The sequence below is a fragment of the Lynx canadensis genome, chromosome C2 (genome assembly GCF_007474595.2).
Source record: "Lynx canadensis isolate LIC74 chromosome C2, mLynCan4.pri.v2, whole genome shotgun sequence".
In the NCBI taxonomy this organism is placed as follows: domain Eukaryota; kingdom Metazoa; phylum Chordata; class Mammalia; order Carnivora; family Felidae; genus Lynx; species Lynx canadensis.
Window position 1 is genome coordinate 48,668,072 of NC_044311.2, and position 20,018 is coordinate 48,688,089.

General features: G+C 35.2%; 1 protein-coding gene across 1 annotated transcript in view; it reads right to left on the minus strand.

Annotated features, from left to right (window-relative positions):
- The window catches only part of DHX36 (DEAH-box helicase 36), a 51,476-nt gene that overhangs the window by 3,473 nt on the left and 27,985 nt on the right, over nucleotides 1-20,018 (minus strand). Inside the window, exons 14-24 of the mRNA XM_030328964.1 lie at nucleotides 18,758-18,822; nucleotides 17,701-17,844; nucleotides 15,699-15,816; nucleotides 14,941-15,039; nucleotides 10,632-10,805; nucleotides 10,380-10,466; nucleotides 9,042-9,125; nucleotides 6,207-6,306; nucleotides 6,023-6,113; nucleotides 1,323-1,443; nucleotides 290-442 (exon numbers count right to left, since the gene is read on the minus strand). Coding sequence (XP_030184824.1) covers nucleotides 290-442; nucleotides 1,323-1,443; nucleotides 6,023-6,113; nucleotides 6,207-6,306; nucleotides 9,042-9,125; nucleotides 10,380-10,466; nucleotides 10,632-10,805; nucleotides 14,941-15,039; nucleotides 15,699-15,816; nucleotides 17,701-17,844; nucleotides 18,758-18,822 — 1,236 coding nt within the window. The remainder of the gene's footprint in view (nucleotides 1-289; nucleotides 443-1,322; nucleotides 1,444-6,022; nucleotides 6,114-6,206; nucleotides 6,307-9,041; nucleotides 9,126-10,379; nucleotides 10,467-10,631; nucleotides 10,806-14,940; nucleotides 15,040-15,698; nucleotides 15,817-17,700; nucleotides 17,845-18,757; nucleotides 18,823-20,018) is intronic.

The window sequence follows — 20,018 nt, forward strand, 5'->3', positions numbered from 1 at the left end:
CTGAAATATTTAGTGAGCAACTAACTAAAGTGTGGTTATGAGTAGCCAACTCAAGTATACTCCAGTTAAAAAATTCAAACTTCAATCACACCGAGCCGTTTAGAATGGCTGGTCCATAAATACCTCAAAAAACAATTCTGAGAAACTGCATCAATTTCTCAACACCATTTGCTCTGTTCAAATAGAGCAAGAAATGTTTAATGCAACATATATAACACTTGGGACAAAACCGCAAGATCACATGCTAACTTGCCTGCAGATTCAAAGACAATCATGTAAAGTCAGTCACCTTAACAAGATGGGCAATTCTTGCTGGAGACTGAAAGACAATCCATTCATCTACGGCAATGGTTTCCTGATCATTATCCTTCTGGATGGAAATATCACCTCCAAAGAACAAGAGACAGTATGGGGAAACCTCTGTGCAGTCATACAAGTATATCTGTAATGAGAATTAAAGCAAACTAAAATGCTCAGGAGTCTGAAAGATTATTGCCACATTAATTCACTGCCACCAGTACTAATGATATTAGTGCTTTCCTTCTAAATCAGGTGTTATCCTGCTAGTGTGATTACTGAAACTAATTTTGAGAATGTATCATTTTAAACTAGCCAGTCTTCATTAATCCAGAGAACACAGTTTTATATTTGTTTCAATTCAAATAGCACTGTCCTTTAAAAAAAATATTTCCTGAGTGACACAATGAAAACACTAACGTATCTGAAATTATTTTTATCTATATATAAACAGAATCTCACTCAATGTTCTGACCAATACTTGATACATTGAAATACCAGCAAAATTCTTTGTACGGTGTAAACCCCTATACCCAAGAATGCCAGTATTTATTCAAAACAGGCTCTGAAGGAAAACTATGCAAAGCAAGTAACTGTCCCAATTAAATAAAATACAAAGATCCATCGTGATAGACCTGCTGCACATTAAAAATATAGATTATTTTCTTCAAAGAGTTATAATTCGGGGCGCCTGGGTGGCTCAGTCACTTAAATGTCCAGCTCAGGTCATGATCTCAACAGTTCATGGGATTGAGTCCTTCCACACCCCACAGCCACCACCTCCTGGCAGGCTCACAATGACAGGGCTGAGCATACTTGGGATTCTCTCTCTCTCTGCCCCTCCCCCACGCATGCATTTTCTCTCTCTCAAAATATATAAATAAACATTAAAAAGGAAAAGCCTTAATTCATGTCAGAAGAAAAATTTTCAGAAGAGAACAAATTTTGTTCATAATTGTGAGAAATACACAACTGTAAAAAAGATCGATGTTCGAGGTGCATGATTATGTTAAATATTCACTTACACTACTTGTTCTCATCTTCAGGTGATAGATAAGCCAGTTGTAGTGAAATTCTGTTTGCTCCACATTAACAGATTTAGGATGAATAGCAACTAGTCCATCAGTTTTTGTGTAAACTTTGACCCTTTAAAAAAAGTTAAAATGCAATTTGTTAGACAAATTCTAGGAGATCCAAACCAATCCCAGAATCTAAAAAAAATTCCACAGGTGAGTTAACTTTTTGTTACATAAATTTACAGATTTGTATTTGTGAACAGAATTTTAACAAACATGGAAAAATATCAGTTAAATATGAATAACCACATGACAAACTCTTTTCTCGCAGGTGTAATTACTGAACATCTTAGGTGAGGAAATATCCCTTAATTCTGTTATTCACACTATACTACTAAAAAACTAAGAATAAAATAAATATCTGAAATAATTCTAAGGTATTCAGACCAAGAGAATAGTGTATACATTTTACCATCAATCACAATACTGACAATACCTTTAATTTCCAAAATAACTTTGTAAAATGAACAATTATGGGGACCCTGGGTGGCTCAGTCGGTTAAGCATCTAACTTTTAATAAGGATCTCAGCTCAGGTCATGACCTCATGTTTATGGGACTGAGTGCTGAGTTGGGCTCTATGCTGACACTATGGAGCCTGTGTGGGATTCTCTCCTTGCCTTTCCCTCTACTTGTGTGCGAGCGTGCATCCTCTCTCACTCTCTCAAAATAAACATTTTTAAAAAATAATTTCATAGGTTACACACCCAGACGAATATAAAATAAAAAATTAAGAATTTTCTTTAAAAGGGATTTTAGCTACAACTTATTTTTAAAAACCTATCCTAAAATGTTATCAATGGTTTCTTATTCATTCAAATCCCCCAATTTCAGAATGGGAATACTTGGAATAAATGTATTTTTTTTAAATATGAAATTTATTGTCAAATTGGTTTCCATACAACACTCAGTGCTCATCCCACAGGTGCCCTCCTCAATGCCCATCACCCACTTTCCCCTCCCTCCCAACCCCCATCACCCCTCATTTATTCTCAGTTTTTAAAAAATTTTTTTCATGTTTTTATTTATTTTTGAGGCAGAGAGACAGAGCATGAGCAGGGGAGAAGCAGAGAGAGAGAGGGAGACACAGAATCCGAAACAGGCTCCAGCCTCTGAGCTGTCAGCACAGAGCCCGACGCGGGGCTCGAACTCACAGACTGTGAGATCATGACCCGAGCCGAAGTCGGACGCTTAACCAACTGAGCCACCCAGGCGCCCCTTATTCTCATTTTTTTTTTCAATATATGAAGTTTATTGTCAAATTAGTTTCCATACAACACGCAGTGCTCATCCCCAAAGGTGCCATTCTCAATACCCATCACCCACCCTCCCCTCCCTCCCACCCCCCATCAACCCTCAGTTCTCAGTTTTTAAGAGTCTCTTATGCTTTGGCTCTCTTCCACTTTGACCTCTTTTTTTTTTTTTTCCTTCCCCTCCCCCATGGGTTTCTGTTAAGTTTCTCAGGATCCACATAAGAGTGAAAACATATGGTATCTGTCTTTCTCTGTATGACTTATTTCACTTAGCATAACACTCTCCAATTCCATCCACGTTGCTACAAAAGGCCATATTTCATTCTTTCTCATTGCCAAGCAGTATTCCATTGTGTATATAAACCACAATTTCTTTATCCATTCATCAGCTGATGGACGTTTAGGCTCTTTCCATAATTTGGCTATTGTTTAAAGTGCTGCTATAAACATCGGGGTACAAGTGTCCCTATGCATCAGCACTCCTGTATCCCTTGGGTAAATTCTTAGCAGTGCTATTGCTGGGTCATAGGGTAGATCTATTTTTAATTTTCTGAGGAAACTCCACACTGTTTTCCAGAGTGGCTGCACCACTCTGCATTCCCACCAACAGCGCAAAAGGGTTCCCATCTCTCCACATCCTCTCCAGCCATCTATAGTCTCCTGATTTGTTCATTTTAGCCACTCTGACTGGCGTGAGGTGGTATCTCAGTGTGGTTTTGATTTGGATTTCCCTGATGAGGAGAGACGTTGAGCATCTTTTCATGTGCCTGTTGGCCATCTGGATGTCTTCTTTAGAGAAGTGTCTAATTCATGTTTTCTGCCCATTTCTTCACTGGATTGTTTTTTGCGTGTGGAGTTTGGTAAGTTCTTTATAGATTTTGGATACTAGCCCTTTGTCTGATATGTCATTTGCAAGTATCTTTTCCCATTCTGTCGGGTGCCTTTTAGTTTTGTTGACTGTTTCCTTTGCAATGCAGAAGCTTTTTATCTTCATGCTTCTGCACTGCAAAGGAATAAAGGTATTCTGACATAGCTCTAGTCAGTCTTTCAATTTCCAGGGTCTTTTCTTTGATAGTCATAAAAGTTTTACCTCAAAATACACGAGTCTTTAATCAATATTATTCAACATGGTGATGTCTAACAGTTTCTTTTGAAACAATCAATGGTAATTGCCTGTATTAAATGACAACATAAAAGCTCTTAATCCATTAATCCTTCCTATTTGTTTTTAAGAGTATCTTTCCATGGTTCTAGGAACTCATAATACTTCTAACCAAATTCATAAATCACAGTCCTGAGTCCTTAGAATAAAATCAGAAATTATTCTTCCTCACCACAGCCTATTTAACCAATGCCACCCTATAACCCTACATCATGAAAGCAGCAGGGGTTGGCAAACTTTTTCTGTACAGGACCACACACAAAATATTTTAGGCTTTGTAAGCCAGATGAGCTCCATCACAGCTACTCAAGTCTGCTGACAAAGCAGGAAAGCAGACACAGAAAACATGTAAACGAAGAGGTGTGGCTGTTCCAATAAAAATTTATACCAACAAGATTTTGGCCAAGCATGCTAAAATTGGCTGATCCCTGGTCTAGACCAAAATAAAGCACCGATACAAACAGAACTACATTTTTTTCCGTAAATCCTTCATAGGATGGCAGAGAAATTTATAAAATGTATTTCAGAGTCTCTCTGTTAAGCTATCTGTAAAGACAAGAATGAATATTTTAAAAAACTGACAAAGTAATGATATCAAAAAAGTACCTGGTTCACTTAAAGTGTAGATAATCCAGTTACAATGATTAAAATTCATGTTATCCATAACTTCCTATGTGACAATAAGGTTTTTCAAACTCTGCATATTTGACATATTAAACTGAGTAATCCTTGTCATGGAGGCTGTCCTGGATATTAAAGGTTTAACAGCATCTCTGGCCTCTATCTACTAGATGCTAGTAGTACTGCCCCAGCTGGAACTACCTCAAATGTCACTGTCAAATAAAATGTCCCTTGGCAGGTAAAGTCACCCCAGTTGAGAAGCACTGCCCTAAAACAATGTCTGCACTTTAATCTGTCTTTGAGATCTTGTATTTTTTCATGTTTATCATCATAGGATATCCAAACTTTTTCATTTAATGTCAGTTTATTTTGTTATTGTACAGTAACTGTTTTATATGCCTTATTTATATGAGCTTAAATGCCATTATAATATGATAATATCAAATAATTTCCCCACTTTTTTTTTTGGACACCTATGTTCTTTACAATACACCTTTTTAAAAAACATTTGGAATTACTTCCTTAGGACACAATGCTCAAATTAACATATTCACGTATGAATCCACTGGCTAGGGACTCTTTTAATGACATAAGAGTCTAATGTGTCTTCATTCACACACTACTACACATCTGTGACTTAGAGTTGCTGTTTCCTCACTAGAATGAACTTATCTGCTAGGCAAAAAATATGCCTTGCAGTCTCCAATTATTCCTGAGGCTAATTATTTGTACATATATTTAAAAGTTATACCTTATTACCTAAAACAGTGAAATCACCACAATTTTCATCAAAGAGGTAAATTAGAAAATTATGTGTCTTAGAAGAGAAGAAATCCTAAAAAAGTCTTCTCTAGGTAATATCCATCCATGCACTGTTTTTAAATGTTTATTTTTGAGAGAAACAGAGAGAGAGAGAACACAATCAGGGGAGGGGTAGAGAGAGGGAGACAGAGAATCCAAAGCAGGCTCCAGGCTCTGAGCTGTCAGCAGAGAACCTGACGTGGGGTTTGAACTCACCAACTATGACATCATGACCTGAGCAGAAGTAGGACACTTAGCCGACCGAGCCACCCAGATGCCTCTGCACTTTTTTTTTTAATAGCTGGCTTACTTTCCTAATATTTACCCTAGTATTATATTTCATTAACGTTCTTTGTGAATAATGGGTGATGGGAGAGCTGACTCCAGGTAAGTGCTATGAGGGAAAGTGATGCCTGTGTTAAATAGTTTGCATTCTCTTAAATTTATTATTTTTTTTAATCTTTATTTTTTATTCTTGAGAGAGAGAGAGAGTGCAAGCAGGGTAGGAACAGAGAGAGGGAGACACAGAATCCCAAGCAGGTTCCAGCCTCTGAGCTGTCAGCACAGAGCCCGACATGGGGCTTGAACTGACAAACTGTGAGATAATGACCTGAGCCAAAGTCAGATGCTTAACTGACTGAGCCACCCAGGTGCCCCTGCATTCTCTTCAATTTAGATCAAAAGTAAAGAACAAGAACATGGCCCAAATATAAAGAAGAACAAGTTTAAAATATAAGCTCTGCTGCCGTAAAGAGGATTTCAAAAGCTAAAGGAGACAATTAGAAATAATTCATAATAATCTTCAATGCTTACATTTTTCTTTTTTTACCCAAATTTAGTCGGATTTTAGCAACTTTAGGATATAAACCAGCACAGATGACAGCTTTAATTATCTTCTCATTATCTATTGGGAGTAGGTAGAGGGGAAAAAAATTAAAATACAGATACAACAAACAATGCAAAAAGCAAGCTATTTACACTGCATTTTCTTCTTTACCTGAATTTATATTAGATTTTGGATCTTTAGGATTTCTACTGCTTACAAATCCAGCTCCAAGAAGATGCTCAGCAAACTGTCCTTTCATGTTATGCAGCATCTAGGGAGCAATGGTAACAGAACTTGAATACCTTTCATACAGATTTTTATAGGGGCCATACAACATATACTCATATAAATAGCTGTAAGTTTTCCTTGCTTTATAAGACACTTGCAAAAATGTGATGTTTTAGAGCAGAGGCTGGCAACCTACAAAATTTACTAACACCTGTTTTTGTCAGTAAAGTTTTACTGAAACAAAGTCACACTCGCTCAGCTATTATTTATGGTTACGTTTACACTATAATAACAGAAGTGAGTGGCTCTAACAGAGACCATATGGCCTATAAGCCTAAAATATTATCTGATTTTTTAACAGAAAAGTTTTGCCTGCTATTAAGGAATAACCACTGATGTTTTAAGTATTGCTCCATTCTGCAGAAGATTCATTAACATAATTTAAAAAATGGTTCTCCACCCCATATTTTGAAAACAAACAAAACCCCCAAAAAACAGAAAAGCATAAATAAAATAATCAACATCCATATATTTCTACTACATCCATAGTTCTACTACTGAGAATTAACTGCTGTTACATACTGGCACAAAGGCTTAATGTCTGTTTTTTTGTTTTGTTTTGAAGAAGAATCCTAATTTGAATAAAAATGATGCATGGCTCATTATAAAGCACACAAGTAATACAGGAAGTACAAATGAAATTTCCCTAACTCAGTTTAGTCAGAAGTAACCATTAACTAACTAAATAATACTGCAGACATTTACACATATATACTGACAGAAGAGTTAGACAGAAATGCTATCCTAACAATGGGATAATGTATAAAAGCTATTTTATTTATTTATTTTTTTTAATTTTTTTTTTTCAACGTTTATTTATTTTTGGGACAGAGAGAGACAGAGCATGAACGGGGGAGGGGCAGAGAGAAAGGGAGACACAGAATCGGAAACAGGCTCCAGGCTCTGAGCCATCAGCCCAGAGCCCGACGCGGGGCTCGAACTCACGGACCGCGAGATCGTGACCTGGCTGAAGTCGGACGCTTAACCGACTGCGCCACCCAGGCGCCCCAATAAAAGCTATTTTAATATGAGTATTAAAATTAATTTGAGTTCAATTTTTTGGGGGTGCTGGATAATTTGAGTTCAATTTTAAAAAGTTAAATAGAAATAAAAATTAAACTGATGAATCTTAAATTTTCACAATCACAAAAGATAATAAAGGATCCTTTAAGCTTAAAATAAGAGATTATGAAACGTAAAGTTGGTCTTAAGTCTATATCCCTTTTGTGAACTACGTGACTCTGACACTCTAGACCATGTCCTGGTTTTTTTATTACCATTATTTTATACTGTTCAGAATAATAACTATTCTACTCTATTCTATTCTGTATCTTTAATTCCCAATACTGTTTTGTATTTGTTCTATATTTAAATAATATCCACACACAACACTCATTGATTTAATAGGTACTCTCCATTTCTGAAATTCTTTTTATCTCTTAGTAGATAGCAATTCAATGTCTCTTTTTCAAGAACAGCTCATGGGTGTAGTATTTCAAATGCATTCTTGAATGCCTGTCCTCTGTCTTTATAGGTGAATTAATATCTTGACTGGATAGAATATTCTCAACCCTTGGATTCAGTCATCTTTTCAAACATGTAGTTCATTTTATTTTCTCTATTGAAGGAAATGTTCTTGCACATATCTCTGAATACATAGTCATAATTACACCTGAATTTTCTATGGAGAGACACCTATTATCTTTATGATGGATCAGTCCTGTCTTCCTGTCTAGAAGCTTTTTACTTATTGTTTTCAATTTTTTCTTTTGTGGCTGCATCTACAAACTGTGATTACCTAGACTCTTTCTTCTATATCAATCGTTTACTGGGATATCCATTTTGTTCCCTGTAATTCTTTTGGTCATCAATGTGTCTTCTTAGGTCAGCAGTCTTTTCATCCACTCTATTATTGGTTTATTTTCTTATCTTTGTTTTATTGAATTCATATTCTTCCTAAACTGTTATTTACTATGAAGCAGTTGTACAGTATTTTCTGTTGAGATATGTTGTAATCTATTCTTTTTTGACATTGATTGTTTTAACTTTGAGAACTGTCATATTTCATTTTGTTAATGTTTGCACAGCTTTTATTAGATTTGCTAGACATGCTAGATTCTTGATTCTTTTACCCCCTTGTACATTTGTTAAATGTCCAGTACCAAGGTTCCTGCCATATCACTGGAATGTACATGTAACAGGGGGATGTGAGGAATTCCTAATCTTACACTTCTCCAATTCAGTGTAGTCGTTATGTCTGATGTCTATCTGTCCTGTTTATTTACGATCTCTGGTTCACAAAGGCCTCCTTTCCAGTGTTTTCTTATTAAAGATAACCTACCCAAAAGTTAAGGTAAAGATACTGTTTATTATTTTAAAATAGATTTTAGGAGTATCAGTGAGCATTTTCAGGCTGAATCACCAAAACAGCAACTAGAAGGTGGGGGCAAAGAGTACCCAAGCTTTACTACATTTTCCTGCTGTACTCTGGAATCTTGTTTCTTTTCTTAGCCATTAGCCACCTTTATGTTTATTATATTATATACCTTTGTTTTGTTGCAGTTGATTTATTTAATAAAGATTCCTTCTATTATTTTGTATAATCATTTAACTTCATATAACAAACTCACACCATTAACTTTTTTGCTGAAGATCTAACTATACAAAATGGATACATATAAACATATTTGGGAATCATTTCAAAACATTCACCATTACCTGCAATGTGTTTGAAGACAAAAAATATTCCCAGCAATAGTCTTTTTCATATCTGAAACCACGTCGTCTAGCATCTTCCCAGCCCTATGGGGCAAAGAAATTAAAGAAAACTATTAATATTGTTCATCAAAGCAAAGATTCTTACTAGTTTATCTTTATTTTGGTAATAACTTCCTCTTCTACCAATACTTCATCTTCTTTATAAACCACTCAAAGAATTTTGAAATTCACATACTATTAAAAAAAAGCACTCCCCATGATTCTAGTTGTTAAGATATACCCACTAATGAATTTCCAGACCTTTCTTCATACAAACAAGTATAAGTTATATAACAATATACTGTGTATTTTATACAAAATGCCATCATATATATTAGGTATTAATAAAAAAGAACACTCTGCTGAACAAATTCTAATGCTACTGTATTGGAATATACACACATACATATATATATATATATATATATATATATATATATATATACACATGAAGTTATATACACAGACAAGGGAAGATGGGGAAAAAGAAAAGTTAATACTGGATGAGCTCAAAGAAAAAAAATACATAAACTATCCCGTAATATGTGGTATAAAAATGAATCTAGAGCTACAGTAAAAAGATACTATCTCTAAAAACCTAATTACATTTATTTAAATTTTGCAAATATGGGTGATAAATGTATTTCTCACATAAGCTTGACTTTCGGAGGAGAAACGGTCTCTCTAATGTGCATGATTAGCATACTCATCAAAATGTTAAATCTGAGTAAGTTATAGTTTATTAATAAACAGACTAAGACCATCTTTTACGAATGTCAACACAAAGATATAAATGAATATAAAATAGATTTTTAAGATAAACTGTTAATTTGTTCTACTGTTATCAAAACACAAATACAGGGGCGCCTGGGTGGCACAGTCGGTTGGGCGTCCAACTTCAGCCAGGTCACGATCTTGCGGTCCGTGAGTTCGAGCCCCGCGTCAGGCTCTGGGCTGATGGCTCAGAGCCTGGAGCCTGTTTCCGATTCTGTGTCTCCCTCTCTCTCTGCCCCTCCCCCGTTCATGCTCTGTCTCTCTCTGTCCCAAAAATAAAAATAAATAAAAGTTGAAAAAAAAAAAACAAACACAAATACAGATTTTTTTTCCCAAAAGGGTAAATGTAATGAACTATTAAAAAATATATCATGTGCAATGTTTTTTAAATGTTCACCTAATTTTAAACACTCAGCAATTTATTCCTGATACCTATTAAATATACACATTTTAAAAAGTGAGTACGTCTATTATCAGCTTTTCACTTGAATGAACTGTCACAATCCAGAACAAGTCATTTTTTACCTCAAATGCATTCACAACTGTCAGATGGTCACTTTTGGTATCTTTTGCCAATTCTTTTCTTCTTGCATCTGCAATCTTTTCTTTGCCCTTAAGAAAGAAGGAAAAAAAAAAGAAAAAATAGATGAAGGCCACTTAAATTGCCCTGATGGTCAAGTGAGAAAGGCATTCAAATAAAATGCTGAAAAATGGATCTCAACGAAAACTATTCTGTGAATATAAAAACGCTTAGCCTTTTATCTGTATCTTTCTTACCAATGGAATGACAAAGGGATCTTTGAAGCTGAGACTAGCAGCAATGGTGAGTACTGGGTCTAAACAACAGAAAAGAGCTCCAAAAAGAATCATTTTTCCAATGTGTGGCTCAACTGGTAATCGTGCTAAGTGGACTCCAAGGGGTGTCAATTCTTCTTGTTTATCCAAAGCATTCTGTAAAGCACGGATTTATGTTTAAAATCAACACTGTAAAGCATCCTATTCAAAGCTATTTTAGTTTGCTTTAAAATAAACAACAGGAGAGTTCTCACTCTTAGACCCAAATGCTTTAATATCGTTCGATGCTGTTTTCTTCACCAAAACAGAATTTCTGAAGTCAGCAAAGGTTAGAAACTTACATTAAAATAGACAAATAAAATATCCACAACCTGGCCCTACTCTAAATGTTAGGAGAGAAATAAGAGAAATACCACATTAGCAAACTTTCAATCAAATAAAATCACCCCCTGGTGTTGTGGGACAAAATAAAACAAAGAAAGAAACAACTATTATATATTCGAAATATATAATGCAAAGCTTTGATTCTGGTAGTTTAAGAGACATCAGACAGGAAGGCAAGAAATAATGAGCATATCCAGAACACTGAAAACTGGGGGTGGGCTACTGCTCTGATTACCTAGGTAATTTGGTCCAATTGTCCCACTGAATATAGTTAGGAAAGCTGCTTGAAGACACTGAGGAGTTAAAAAAGAAGTATAAAAATTATAAGTATAGAATTTGGAGACTAACAGAAGTCCAGGGAGGTGAGCCCAGAACTGGTGCTTCTTTTCCTGGCAGAAGCAACACAAATCTTTGCTGGAGAAAGTTATCATCATCTTAGGTTTCAAATTTTTATCTACAAAGAGCACTATAAATGCAATGTCCAGTACACAATTAAAATAACTAGGTACACAAAAAGATATCAACAAAAAATAAAAACCATAACCCGTATGTATCCCATCAGAAAAGACTTCTAAACATTTATGGTGGAAATAACCTTAATCTTACAAAAAATTCTTTCAGAGAACAGAAAAACAAAAAATATATATAATGCTCCCTACTTGTTTTTTTGTACCTGGCATAATCTTGGTAACAAACTGGACAGGGACATTTGGAGAAAGGAAAACTACTAAATAAACTTATGCATGAGAAACCACAGGGAGGAAAAAAAAAAAAAAAAGGCAAATTGAATCCCAGCAAGTTAGATTTGTTTCAGGAATGAAAGTTGGTTTAACATTTGAAAAAAAAATCAATGTAATCCAATACACAGCAAATTAAACAAGAAAAAACCCACATCATAATCTCATGAGAGGCAGAAAAGGGATTTGACAAAATCAATTATCCATGCACAATAAAAATCTTTTAGTAAATCAGAAACTTCCTTAATTTGACAGTTTCCATGAAAAAAATCTTCAACAAATACACTCAACAAATTGTTGACAGCTTTCCCTCTGAGAAAAAGAACACAAGAATGTACACTATCATAACACTTCTGCTCAAGATTGTACTATGGGTCCTAGATGATTGGAAAGGGATAAACAGAACTATTTATAGGGCTCCTAGGTGGCTTAATGGGTTAAGTGTCTGACTCCTGATTTCAATTCAAGTCATGATCTCATGATTTCGGTTTGCAAAATGGGAGCCCTGTGCTTGGGTCTGCACTGACAGCAAGGAGTCTGCTTGGGATTCTCTGCCCCTTCCCCAACCAACCATCAACAAAACTAAAAAGCAACCTACAGAATGGGAGAAAATATCTGGAAATGACATATCTGATAGAGGGTTAGTATTCAAAATATATAAAGAACTTATAAAACTCAACACCCTAAAAATGAATAATCTGATTAAAAATGGGCAGAAGACATGAACAGACATTTTTCCAAAAAATATAGATGGCTAACAGACACATGAAAAGATGCTCATCACTTGTCATTAGGGAAATACAAATAGAAACCACAATGAGATATCACCTCATGCCTATCGGAATGGCTAAAATCAACACAAGAAACAAAAGGTGTTGGCAAAGATGTGGAGAAAGGGGAACCCTAATGATGCACTGTTGGTGGGAACCCAAACTGGTGTATCCACTGTGGAAAACAGCATGACCATTCTTCAAAAAGTTAGAAATAGAATTACCTTACAATCCAGCAACTGCACTACCAGGTATTCGCTCCAAGAATACAAAAATACCAATTCAAAGGGATACATGCACCCCAAATGTTTACAGCAGCACTGTCTACAATAGTTAAACTATAAAAGCAGCCCAAGTGTCCACCAACTGATGAATGGATAAAGAAGATGTGGCATGCATATATATACATACACATATATATATATAAAATGGAATATTACTCAACTATAAAAAAGAATGAAATCTTGACATTTCCAAAGATGTGGATGGAGTATCATGCTAAGTGAAATAAGTCATTCAGAGAAAGACAAACACCTAATAATTTAACTCATACATAAAATTTAAGAAACCAAAGAGCATACAGAAAAAGAAAAAGAAAAAGAAAAACAAAAAATCCCAGAGAGGCAAACCAAGAAACAGACTCTTAATTACAGAGAACAGATGGTTACCAGAGGGGAGATGGGTGGGGAGATGGGTTAAACAGGTGATGGCGATAAGGAATGCACTTGTGATGAGCACTGGGTGTCTTAAGGAAGCATCAAATCACTATACGGTACACCTGAAACTAATACTACACTGTATTTTAACTGGAATTTAAATAAAAACTTTAAAAAAGCTTTGGAATCTACTGTTGGGAGAAGGATTTGCTGGCCTTTTCATGATGGAGAAGGATTTGCATGGCCGTTTCAAGCAAACGGCTAAGTAAAGACTGGCTCTTAAATTCAGTTGGGAGAGAAGAAGCCACCCACTTGGGCTTCAGAGTCCAACTGTTCACTGGTCATCCATCTCTACCATCAACAGTTAAGTTGATTCTCTGATTGCCACCTAGCTCTATTCTATTAGACGAAATAGCAGCAAAGCTCTATTCTACTAGATAAAAGCCTAGGTGGGAAGACAGGTCAGCAGTAAAACTGTACTACTTCCTAAAGTACCAGGAACCTCACTAAACCTAATACAAATTCCAACAAAGACAGATAATTAACAATGCTTTTTCATTTAAATAACTCACATTAAAAGCTACTACAGTGTTCTGATGTAGGTCAAATTCTCAAAATTACCTGTATAAATGGCTTAAATAAAAATGAAATATATAAAGTACATCTTCAGAAACCTCTAACCCCACACGAATCAACAGAATTTTAGCAATGACAAAAATGTTCTATGTGCAATGTGACTAGAGATGCTGAATTTGTAATTTACTTCAAAATTCAAATTTAAATAGTCACATGTGACCAGTGGCTGCCTTATTGGAGAGGACAGCTTGAACCACTTTTTCTCTTCTCTGAGCATTACCTCACAGCGCCCTTCTCCTCACTCTGGGTACTAATTCATAGCCAGTCCTGTGACTCTTCTCAATATGGTCTTGTGCAGGGATGGCTACCAACTAAGTAGTCACTTGTTAAGTCACTGAAACTAGTTTCTCAAAACAATGATGTCACAGAAAGAAACTAAAGCAGAACAAAACAAAAAAAAAATTAAGACCAAAATGTCAGGCAGGGGGATATAAAGCTCATTAGTATTCTTCCAAAAATACAAGAACTGCCTTCATAAGATGTCCAGTCATTAAATTACTTGGATTTGAGAAAAGCTCTGAAAACATTATGGTAATCAGAAGAATCTAAGAAACCAACCAAATTCATCTGAAGAATGCAAATGAAGACAAAGACCAGTAAACTGAAAGATATAAAATTTTATCTAGTTTTTTTTTTTTTTTTTTTTTTTTTTTGAGAGAGACAGATAAAGTATGAGTGGGGAAGGGGCAGAGACAGAGAGAGGGAGGGAGACACAAAACCTGAAACAGACTCCAGGCTCCGAGCTGTCAGCACAGAGAACAATGCGGGGCTTGAAATCTAGAACAGCGAGATCATGACCTAGGCTGAAGTCGGACGCTTAACCGAATGAGCCACCCAGGTGCCCCCAAAATTTTATCTAGTTTTAAAACAAGCCTACAATGAAAAAAATTGTGTGGAAAGGACCCAGAATAATAAGACCATCACAAAGGTATCATTTTATAACTTTCTAATTCACGTTTCATATACCAAGCCAAAGAGTAAATCAAATTTGGCACTGTATTCATTGATCTACTTCATAGTAATGAGAGTAAATTTTTTAATCAGGTGGCTTACGTGCTCTAACTTTATAAATCTAACTTAACATTTTGAAAAATAAAATAAAATTTACCAGTTCCATCAGGTGTTTTATGGAGAGTGACACCGCTTCATCTGATGGTGGATCCATTAACCTACTCAGAAAATAAGCAATTCCACCTAGCCTTAAAATCTGGGGGAAGACAAATATAATTAAACATATATCATATACTGACATTAACAGTTTAGTCATGCCTGTGTCAGTCAATTAATAAGGCATCAAACTTATACATGATTTTCACATTACTACTTTCTATCACCCACCAGCTTTATATTAATGAGAAAAGTAGCTGGTTAAAATCTCAACAAATAGGTTAATTTACCGATCATTTTCAAAATAAAAAGGTTGTTTCTATCAAAATACATACAAAATGCCAAAAAATGGTGAGTGGTTTATCAGACGGATAGCACCTTAAGATGTAGTAACAGTACATGTAGCTAATATTTATTTACTGAACACTTACTCACTACATGCCAGGCAATGTTCTAAAGAATTCTATATAAGCTTTATTTAAATAACTTGCCACTAGCTTGTCAGGGGAGTTAGGATTCAAACACAGGCAGCATGATCCTAGAGCAGTACATGATAAAATGTGTTTAATAAACATTTGAAGGAAGTTTAAAGACAGTTTACTAAAACACACACACACACACACACACACACACACACACACACACACACACACACGATAACAATTCTTCACAGATTAATATACTACTTTCTTCTATACAAATGTTGAAAATTAGAACCCCACTCTCCATTTAGTTTCTTAACTCTCCCACCTAATTTACCTTTATTTGTAAACAAAGCTCTTCCAGAGGAGTTCTCAAAATTTCTGGCAGTTGATAGTCATCCAGAAGGCTTGCTCTAAGACCATTATATAGATGATAGCAATGACCAGGCTGCACTCTTAAAAAAAAAATAAATAAAAGGAACATTACCAATGACTTTTTAGAACTCCAGAGAAAATAGCAGGCAGGGAAAATAGCCAATATCTGTATCATATGAACTACACCATAACTAACTTAATATTTCATTTTTATTAATCATACATTCCTTCTCCCCATGTCTCTGAGTAACATTATCTAGATCCATTATCCCTATGTTCTAGTTTTAAGAAAGAGATGATTTCCTCCCCGCACCAATAATTTGGTTCCTTTTTACTAACTTACAGATTCCAGAATGCTGTGCTTAATAACTGTTTACTGAGGTTTACCCTCTATATGCCTTGTGAGCATTTTATGTAATAATCCTAGCATTATGTTAACCTGTCTATATTATTTAAAATCTTTTAAGTATGTGCTATTTAGTGAGCTCTCAGAGGGATTTTGGAAATGTTTTAGTTGCTGAATTTTTCTTTAGTGATATAAATGGACAGTGTTAAGGACAGACATGTAGAGGTGAGGGTATTCATATATTTTCAAACAGAATAAATATTCCTATGGGCTCTTGCTGCTAAAGGAGGGGGAGGCCCGTTTTCTATAGGAATAAAAATAAATTCTAAAATTCTTAGCTATTTCTGTCACAAGTATACAAAGACCCATCATCTATTAATATAACATGCCTGTAAAAACGAAGAATGCTTCCACTGAGGACCATATAATATAGTTTGATCTGGCCTTCAAAGTAATTATTAATCAAATCAGGCTTTGCTAAAGGAATTTATATCTGTGGACCCTACAAGGGGCTATTTTTCATTTGAATTAAACCACTGTAATTCCATAGTTAACTTCTATCAAGCTACTGCAAATGAAAATTTAGATGAAACATAATACTTCGTTTACTTTATTTCTAGAACCGTTTTATGGATCAAACCTAAGGCTAGTATGTTTACTATTCATATAAAAAAGTGTACCACAATGGTGAATACTACTTGAATTAGTATCCAGTGGTATTAAGTCTTCATGAGAAAACCTCAGTCTTAGAGATTATTCTTAGAATAAGCTATCACTTCAGCTCAAGAGCAGCAACTGCATAATCTAATAAACGGCCTACAAATTGCAGTGGGATAATCTGCAAAGATTATAGCAAGATACAGAGCTTTACTACCTACAAATGTAAAACAAAGTATTGCTGAAATTATCTAACTCTCCTTTCCTTACTTACGCCAGTTATCTGAAGATTAATGGAAATTTTTTCGTACTACCTGTAGGAGGCAAAAGAAAAACTCTCTTCTACAACTTCAGACATGATTCTACCACTCATATGAATAAGGGTGTAAAACTTCTAGGAAGTATGTATTAAAATGAATAATAAGTGCAATTACTTGTGTTAAAGGCAAATCACTCTTTCTACCATTAAGATAGAGATATTATTTCTTATGCTACCCCCATATCAATGAGAAAACTTCCTTGTGTTTTCATTGGTAACTAATAGTGAAAAACCAGTATAGATGTAAAGTACAGGGTTAGGAGCCCAGACTGGAGCCAGACTGCCCGAGTTCAAGTCCTGACTCTGCTACTTACACAACTGTTTAACTTTTAATTTCTTTATACCTTAATTTCCATACCCTTAAAATGGGGGCAATAACCTAGTTCCTAGCATTGTTGTGAAGATTAAGCAAGTTATTACATACAAAGTGTTTAGGAGATAACATGACATTCAAATATTATTACTAGTTATGATTAGTAATTCATGCTTTTTTAAAAATGGAAACAATTAAATAGAATAACAAATTAACAAAGAATATTAATTTTAATTAACTAGATTGAAAATTAAAAATAGAAAACTTGGCAGATATTTTTCCAAAGAAACTATGATTAAAACAACTTACAGACAAAGGTTCCATCTTACCTTCCAGCTCGACCTTTCCTTTGTTTGGCATTAGCTTTACTAACCCACTCAGCAGACATGGTACTGATGTTGTTTTGTGTGTCAAAGTGTGTCTCTTTTATTTTTCCTCCATCTATTACATAAACTACATCATCTATGGTAATGCTGTTTGGAAAACAGATGTATGAAATATTAAAAATACATTAAAAGCACATAACCTCTAACAGGACTAGAGATAGGGACTTCAAAACATTTTTAATTAGTCATATTGATTTTGCAGTTAGGGATTTTCACCACTGTTCCCACATTCACCAACATTACAGGGATCAAACCCCTTGTTGGGCAGGCAGCATCAGGAGCTGTAGTGGCAGTCAATTCTGCAGATGACATGAGGAATTTTTATTTGCCCATAGTCAAACTTCATAGCTTGCTTGATGACTTTTGTACCTAGCTCTGTGGTCCCAAGTTCCCACATGGTTTAATATCAGCTTCCACAGAAAAATCTGTTTCAATGAGTATACAGACATATTAATGCTTCCAAAGGAATATAAGAAATTTTAAGGCTATTTATAACTAATTACCAAACAATACGACCCCCAACCAGAAAAAGGCAAAACCAAAATTGACCTCAACTCCCATGATTCCTTAAGATTCCTTAAGAAGGTTTTTTTTTTAATGTTTATTTTTGAGACAGAGTCACTGTGCAAGCAGGGGAGGTGCAGAGAGAGACGGAGAGGGAGACACAGAATTTGAGGTAGTCTCCAGGCTCTGAGCTGTCAGCACAGAGCCCATTGCAGGGCTCAAACTCACCAACTGTGAGATCATGACTTGGGCTGAAGTTGGACGCTTAACCAACTGAGCCACCAGGCACCCCAAGAAGGCTTTTTAAAAAACACTTAGAAAGGCTAATCCATTATAGGATTAGAAAGCAAACAAAAGCCTCTGCCCAACACCATGACTAAATTAACTTTAAAGACATTATGAAGTATCTTTTAGAGAGAGAAGTGTATAAGGTATGCTAATTTATGGGGCTCAAAACTCATAATCATCAGTAGTTGATACTTAAAACAATTTTTACCTAGTCTCTGCAATATTGGTAGCAATTACTATTTTCCGAACACCAGGAGGAGTTCTTTTAAATACCTGTAAGAATCAATACATCAAAACCTCAAAAGCACATTAATTTCTAAGACATCATTCTTCCAATCAGAATTACTTCAGATACTGTTCCTTTTCAACATTGCATTCATTCCTTCACATATGCATCTAACATTTGTACACATACTTATACGTACACGTCATTTTCAATTAAACCATCATTTTCGTTAAACCAAACAAAATCTCCCAGATTTTAGAATGAACCTTATCACAAACTAAATTTCAAATGAAATAGGATTACTTAAATTTACAGAATGTTTTTTTAACAAGAACTGTAAAGCAAAATGTTTTTTTGTGTATCAAACTCTTGAGAGAGAGAGAGAGAGTTCAGTTTAACAATAAAAATTACGAATGATCCAAAACTCTATGGGTAAGGGACACCAACCACCCAGGCAGATGCCAAACTCAGAATGGATAGCAGTGGGCTGTACCACTACATACAAGTTTTTGAAGTCAAACTAAAAAAAAAAAAAAAAAAAAATCTTCAATGGTATCCTTCACAAAGCCACCTGAGTAAAAGGAAAACTTGTGGTCAAGTACCACCTGGCTATAATGCAAAGAAATACATACATTTATCTCTTCATTTACATCAAAGGTAATCAACAGAAAATATAATTTCTAATGTGGTCATATAATTTCTAGCAAAGGAATACACAGTTTACAATTAGAGTGTCAGAGTGGAAGTACTCTTCTGTCTGGTCTTTGGAACTAAGAGTCCTTCACCCCTTGTCTTCACTTAGGTATGCACTCTAATTGGGTTGGCTGAGGCTTACTCAGGATTAAAGAATCAGCAGAAAAGATATTAAAAGAGCCTCAGTAAGAAATGTCTTGAGATTTTTCTCACAAAAGGAGGGGAAAAAGTACGAGAGAGAGAGAGCGAGAGCGAGAGAGAGAGAGAGAGAGAGAGAGAGACTTTCTTCTGAGCCATCTCCTTTTATCAGGGCCTACAAACACTGCAGTCCAGAAAACTATCTTGTCTTTGAGAATGCAGTATTGATCCTAACGAGGGACATGCCTGAACCTGACAAGAGACAAAACATTCAAAACCATAATAATATATTATTGATAAAACAGGAAATCTCATACCTACAAATACATTAATTCTGTTAAATCAAAATCTCAAACATCAAGCTGTAGTATGTCATAGATAACTGCAACCCAAACAAGTTACTGGTGAAACC